This window comes from Staurois parvus, unplaced genomic scaffold, assembly GCF_062004578.1.
Source record: "Staurois parvus isolate SC_StPar_1 unplaced genomic scaffold, SC_StPar_1.0 ptg000349l, whole genome shotgun sequence".
Classification (NCBI taxonomy): domain Eukaryota; kingdom Metazoa; phylum Chordata; class Amphibia; order Anura; family Ranidae; genus Staurois; species Staurois parvus.
The window spans coordinates 2,046,026-2,052,428 of NW_028318145.1; the positions used below are offsets into that span (position 1 = coordinate 2,046,026).

At 38.8% G+C, this 6,403-nt stretch overlaps 1 protein-coding gene across 1 annotated transcript; it reads left to right on the forward strand.

The window, feature by feature from the left end:
• Window positions 1–4,617: 4,617 nt before the first annotated feature.
• LOC149456739 (uncharacterized) lies at window positions 4,618–5,734 on the forward strand. The gene has a single exon (XM_089684512.1). It carries the CDS (start codon window positions 4,658–4,660, stop codon window positions 5,732–5,734), a length of 1,077 nt encoding a protein of 358 aa, XP_089540638.1. The 5' UTR covers window positions 4,618–4,657.
• The last annotated feature ends 669 nt before the right edge of the window (window positions 5,735–6,403 follow it).

A 6,403-nucleotide genomic window follows, 5' to 3' on the forward strand; every position in this document is an offset into this window, starting at 1 on the left:
AGATAACAGGAGGAAATGAGATTGTAATAGACACTGAAGGTGCAGTGAGATCTTGTAGGTAGGAAGATAACCAGTGAAAAGTGCAGTCACAGAGAACAATGGAATTGAGCTTTTTGAAGAGGAGGGAATAAGTCCACTTCTGTTTTATAATATGTCTCCTAGATGAAGAAAAAGTTGAAATGTGATATTACTGGAATGGAAACAGGTGCAAAACACCATATCTATAATAGGTTGACTCAAATAAGGTACTTCCGGATGGAGAGTTGCAGTTACTGATCTCCACTGTAAAAAGCAAGTTTCTGGCATGTTGGTAAGGTCCATTTGAAATTGTGCCTAAAGTGGGGGGAAGTTAAATACAGGGGTCATCAACCATGGAGATGTAAGCCTTTTCAGATCTATTATATAAATTTGTTTAAGCTCTAGCAAAATGGGTAACTGGTAACCACCCTGGCAAGTCCAAGAATTGAGCCTGAGGTATATTTAGACAGAATCCCTGTAGCCCATATTAAGTCAAAAGCCCAAACCTAGGAATTTTGTTTTCAAAGGAACAAGGAGACTTTACTTGATTTATCAGGGGTCCCTGATGTTATTGAACATGACATCCTTACTGAGCTCATGGTGAGAGTTTGTGTTAGGCCTCACCACTTCCCAAGACAAAGGCTGTCTTGGATAAGGTGAAGAAGATGTTGGCACTGGGAGTAATTGAGGAATCACAGTGAGTGGTTGAGCCCAATGATTTTGAACCCAAACCCAAAGGCATGCTGTGATTCTAAAATTAGTTATTGAGGTGTCAAAATTTGATGCCTGTCCCATGCCTTGGGTGGAGGAGCTCATTGAAAGACTTGGTTCAGTCTGGTAAATCTCCACTTTGGACCCTACAAATGGATATTAGCAGATACCAGGCTGGTGGGATGAAGACAATTTTTTTTCCAACCCAGAGGAACACTTTCAGTACAAAAGAATGAGTATTTGGATGAAATTGCCATTTTCAATAGGGACTGGGGAAACCATTTACTCAAAGTCCAAGCAGTGTTAGACTCCTGTGGGATTGGGGGGGGGGGGGGTCAGGTGAACCACAAAAAGTGTGCTTAACCACTTCAAGTCCGGACACTTTTACCCCCTTTCTGTCCAGGCCAATTTTCAGCTTTCAGTGCTATCACAGTTTGAATGACAATTGTGCAGTCATGCAACACTGTACCCTTATGACTTTTTTAGCATTTTTTTGAGACAGATAAAACTTTATTTTGGTGTTATTTATTCACCACTGGCATTTTTTTTTTTTTTTTTGCTATATAAATGAAAAAGTCCAAACACTTTGAAAAAAGTGTTTTTCTTACAAAATTTTGCAAATAAATAATCTTTCTTCATAAATCTTGGCCAAAATGTATTCGATTATCTTTTAGTAAAAAAAAAATAACCCAAATTAGTTTATAACTAGAGATGAGCGAATCGAACTTGGCGAAGTGGAATTCGTTTCGAATATTAGGAAAAATTCGATTCGCACCGAATCTGAATATTAGCAAACTTCGGATGCGCGAATCGAATTTTTCCCGATCGGCCGATTTTCATCCCTTCTACAGCCGGCAAAAAGTGTCCCTGCAGAGAGCTCCGCTATTTCTGACAGTTCTCTGACAGTTCCTTCACATTTACAGCGGTTGAAACATTGTATCTATTTGTTTCCATTTAGGATACAGATGTTTTTATTCGGAAACAAATAGATACAATGTTTCAACCGCTGTAAATGTGAAGGAACTGTCAGAGAACTGTCAGAAATAGCGGAGCTCTCTGCAGATACACTTTTTGCTGGAATGGAATTCTTCTTCTTTTCATTCTTCTTCTTCTTTTCATTCTTCTTCTTCTTTTTCTTCTTTTCATTCTTCTTCTTCTTTTCATTCTTCTTCTTCTTCTTTTCATTCTTCTTCTTCTTTTCATTCTTCTTTTCATTCTTCTTCTTCTTCTTTTCATTCTTCTTATTTTCATTCTTCTTCTTCTTCTTTTCATTCTTCTTCTTCTTTTCATTCTTCTTTTCATTCTTCTTCTTCTTTTCATTCTTCTTCTTTTCATTCTTCTTTTCATTCTTCTTCTTCTTCTTTTCATTCTACTTCTTCTTCTTTTCATTCTTCTTTTCATTCTTCTCATTCTTCTTTTCATTCTTCTTTTCATTCTTCTTCTCATTCTTCTTTTCATTCTTCTTCTTCTTCTTTTCATTCTTCTTCTTCTTCTTTTCATTCTTCTTTTCATTCTTCTTCTTCTTCTTTTCATTCTTCTTCTTCTTCTTCTTTTCATTCTTCTTTTCATTCTTCTTCTTCTTCTTTTCATTCTTCTTCTCATTCTTCTTTTCATTCTTCTTCTTCTTCTTCTTGTCATTCTTCTTCTTCTTCTTCTTTTCATTCTTCTTTTCATTCTTCTTATTATTATTTTCATTCTTCTTCTTCTTCTTCTTTTCATTCTTCTTCTTCTTCTTTTCATTCGTCTTTTCATTCTTCTTCTTTTCATTCTTCTTCTTCTTCTTTTCATTCTTCTTCTTCTTTTCATTCTTCTTTTCATTCTTCTTCTTCTTCTTTTCATTCTTCTTCTTCTCCTTTTCATTCTTCTTTTCATTCTTCTTCTTCTTCTTCTTTTCATTCTTCTTCTTCTTCTTCTTCTTCTTTTCATTCTTCTTCTTCTTCTTCCTCTTCTTTTTATTCTTCTTCTTTTCATTCTTCTTCTTCTTCTTTTCATTCTTCTTCTTCTTTTCATTCTTCTTTTCATTCTTCTTCTTCTTCTTTTCATTCTTCTTTTCATTCTTCTTCTTCTTCTTTTCATTCTTCTTTTCATTCTTCTCATTCTTCTTTTCATTCTTCTTCTCATTCTTCTTTTCATTCTTCTTCTTCTTTTCATTCTTCTTCTTCTTCTTTTCATTCTTCTTCTTCTTTTCATTCTTCTTCTTCTGTTCATTCTTCTTTTCATTCTTCTTCTTCTTCTTTTCATTCTTCTTCTTCTTTTCATTCTTCTTTTCATTCTTCTTCTTCTTCTTTTCATTCTTCTTCTTCTTCTTTTCATTCTTCTTCTTCTTCTTTTCATTCCTCTTCTTCTTCTTTTCATTCTTCTTTTCATTCTTCTTCTCATTCTTCTTTTCATTCTTCTTCTTCTTCTTTTCATTCTTCTTCTTCTTCTTCTTTTCATTCTTCTTTTCATTCTTCTTCTTCTTCTTTTCATTCTTCTTCTTCTTCTTTACATTCTTCTTTTCATTCTTCTTCTTCTTCTTTTCATTCTTCTTCTCATTCTTCTTTTCATTCTTCTTCTCATTCTTCTTTTCATTCTTCTTCTTCTTCTTTTCATTCTTCTTTTTCTTCTTTTCTTTCTTTTTTTCATTCTTCTTCTTTTCATTCTTCTTCTTTTCATTCTTCTTCTTCTTCTTTTCATACTTCTTCTTCTTCTTCTTCTTCGTCGTGCCCCGTGACTGCCCAAATGAGTGAAGTGTGCGGTGATTCTAAGATCGACGGCACTCATCTGCATGTCATACTGACTGACAGTATTATTTCTCTTCCCCAGCAGACTCCAAGGGCATTTAAATTAAAGGTACAGTGTTCTGCACTAATATAAAGGCTCTCTGAAGCCTAGAAACCCTTTAAATAAGTTAAATTCGCAGCGAATAAATTTGCATCGAATCAAATTTCTTCCGCAAATTCGGCGAATCAGCCAAATCGAATTTTTGAATAATTCGCTCATCTCTATTTATAACTAAAATTATAATTTTTAAAAAATTTTTTTACTTTTTATTTTTTTTTTTATATTATTATTTTTGTTTTTTTAACATACTGTGACCCTAGCAGTACAGTGTCACCATCGTGACACTGTACTACTTGTGGGTGGTGATGAAGATTTTTTTTTTTTTACAAAAGCAACCATTTCTCCTTCTCTCTGGCTGCATTCTTGCAGCCGTTGAGAAATACTGTGAGAGCTATGATTGGTCACAGCTTGTCACATGGTACAAGGTTGTTGTGAATAGCCTTGTACCATGTGACCTCTTTGATCATTCACAGATTTCACTAGTAGTAAGTAATTATGTCAGAAGTGGCATCTTGCTTACTACTATTCATGTGATCACTGATTGGCCATAATAGTGCCAACTTCTTATCCTGGCAGCACATGACTTCCCAAAATAATTTATCATCCAGACATATGCCTCTGATGGGGAATGAGGAAATGTTTTGTCACAGGTCATCCATAGAGAGGAGCATTTCAAGGTCTTTCTCAGTCAAAAATGAACGTTTGCTAAGAACAACTATGCTATAGTGGAAAAAGCATGCTAGGCAATTAAATGGGCTCTGGTATTACCATTTAGGAAGGAATTTCAGGCTTATCTTTTACCATGCCCTATATAATATTTGTTTTATAAATCAACATTTAATACATGACAAAGAAATTCCCAAAGGAATAGCTATCTTGTAGACGAAGTAGACGGGTAGACGAAGCAGAAGAAGACACCGAAGACATGACACCAGAGGATGTGGTACATGACTGTTTGGGACTTATGCAGGCAGAAACTACACACCTACCAACAGTCCATGATACGCCCCTATCAAATCCTGACCTAATACTTTTTGTGGATGGATCCCGCTTTGCAGCTAATGCTGGCACCTACCACACTGGATATGCTGTGACTACCGACACAATGGTACTGCAAGCTAGACCTCTTCCACCTTTTATGTCTGCACAAGAGGCTGAACTAAGGGCCCTCACCAAAGCCTGTGAATTAACAAAAGGAAAGACAGCTAACATTTACACGGACTCCAGATATGCACTGGGAGTTGCATTTGATTTTGGCCTAATCTGGAAAATGAGGGGCTTTCTCACGGCAGCTGGGACTCCTGTAAAGCATGGAAAGGCGATCAACCGCCTTATGGAAGCACTCTTACTACCAGCCCAAGTGGCCATATTGAAGGTGAAGGCCCACGGTAAATTGACCACTATGGAAGCAAAAGGAAATCATCTGGCAGACATGGCTGCTAAGCAAGCTGCGGTCAGGGAGCAGGAAGAGGATGAAGAGATGTGCAGTGAGGTGATGCCTGTGCTAATTCATCAGCCCAAGGACAACCAACTCCAGGAAGCCCAGGATAATGCTTCAGAAGAAGAAAGGAAGGAATGGATGCAGAAAGGAGCAGTTGAGGACAAAGGATTGTGGGTGGTGGGGAAGAAGGTTTTGCTTCCCAGATCCTTATATCCGGCAACAGTGCAGTGGGCACATGGAGCGTCACACCTGTCCAAGATGCTAATGAACTCTTTGATCAGTAAATACTATGTGGCACCCGGAATTACGGCTTACACAGACAGATTCTGTAAGTCTTGTGTTGTATGTGCCAAGTGCAATCCTGGAAGACCTGAGAAACCTCCAAGCAAGCATCTGGCCAGGGCACTATATCCATTTCAGAGGATCCAGATAGATCATATCCAGATGCCAAAAAGTGGACGATTTGAATATGCCCTAGTGGTGGTGGATATGTTCTCAGGATGGCCAGAGGCATTCGCAGTAACCAACCAGACGGCAAGAACCACTGCCAAGAAGCTGCTCACGGAGATAGTCTGCAGATATGGAGTGCCCGAGGTGGTTGAAAGCGATCAGGGACCGGCTTTTACTGCCAATGTCACAAAAGAGATCTGGGGGGCTCTGGGGGTCACACTTGCGTTTCACACACCCTATCATCCCCAGAGTAGTGGGAAGGTAGAGCCACTCAGCCATCCAAACCACTGATTCCAGGGATGTGTAATACCTGAGTTTTCCTTTTGACAGGTCCTCCAACCTCTTGATGGCCAGTGTCACCTTCCCATTTGGGCCTGTGTTATCTGGGATATACGTACAGCAGGTCATGGTCTTTGGTATCATTTTACAGACCCCCCCTTTTTCAGCTAATAACATATCGAGTGTCATACGATTTTGAAAGACCATGTTAGAAGTAGCCTCCAACTGCTCTGCTATCCCCTTTAGGGCATCTCGTGTGTAGTTTACAAACCGTTGTTGATTATAGTAGATGTAGTTTATCCAATCTACATTCTTGTTCTCAGTGATGAAGAGGAATAGGGATTCAAATCCCGCGGCCACCTGGTCTCTGGCCTTGAATTCATCGGGTACCCCCCTTGGGACTCCTATCGCATCTATATAGACATGGGGGTCAAAACTCCCTTGTGGGGCACTTCGTTTGTGCTTGGTTGCATGGGGGGGTTGGGCGGCCCCTTAAGTAATGGATCTGAGAGGATGTGCAATGGCATTATGGCATTGGCAAGGGTACATTCCCCTCTCCATTTCCCTATCAGTCGGGTCCTAATCTTCTGATCACCACAGATCCAGAATATATCCCCCAATGACATGACCTGGTTCTGGGTTAGATCTGACCGGGCTGTACTATAAGCAGCACAGAATCCC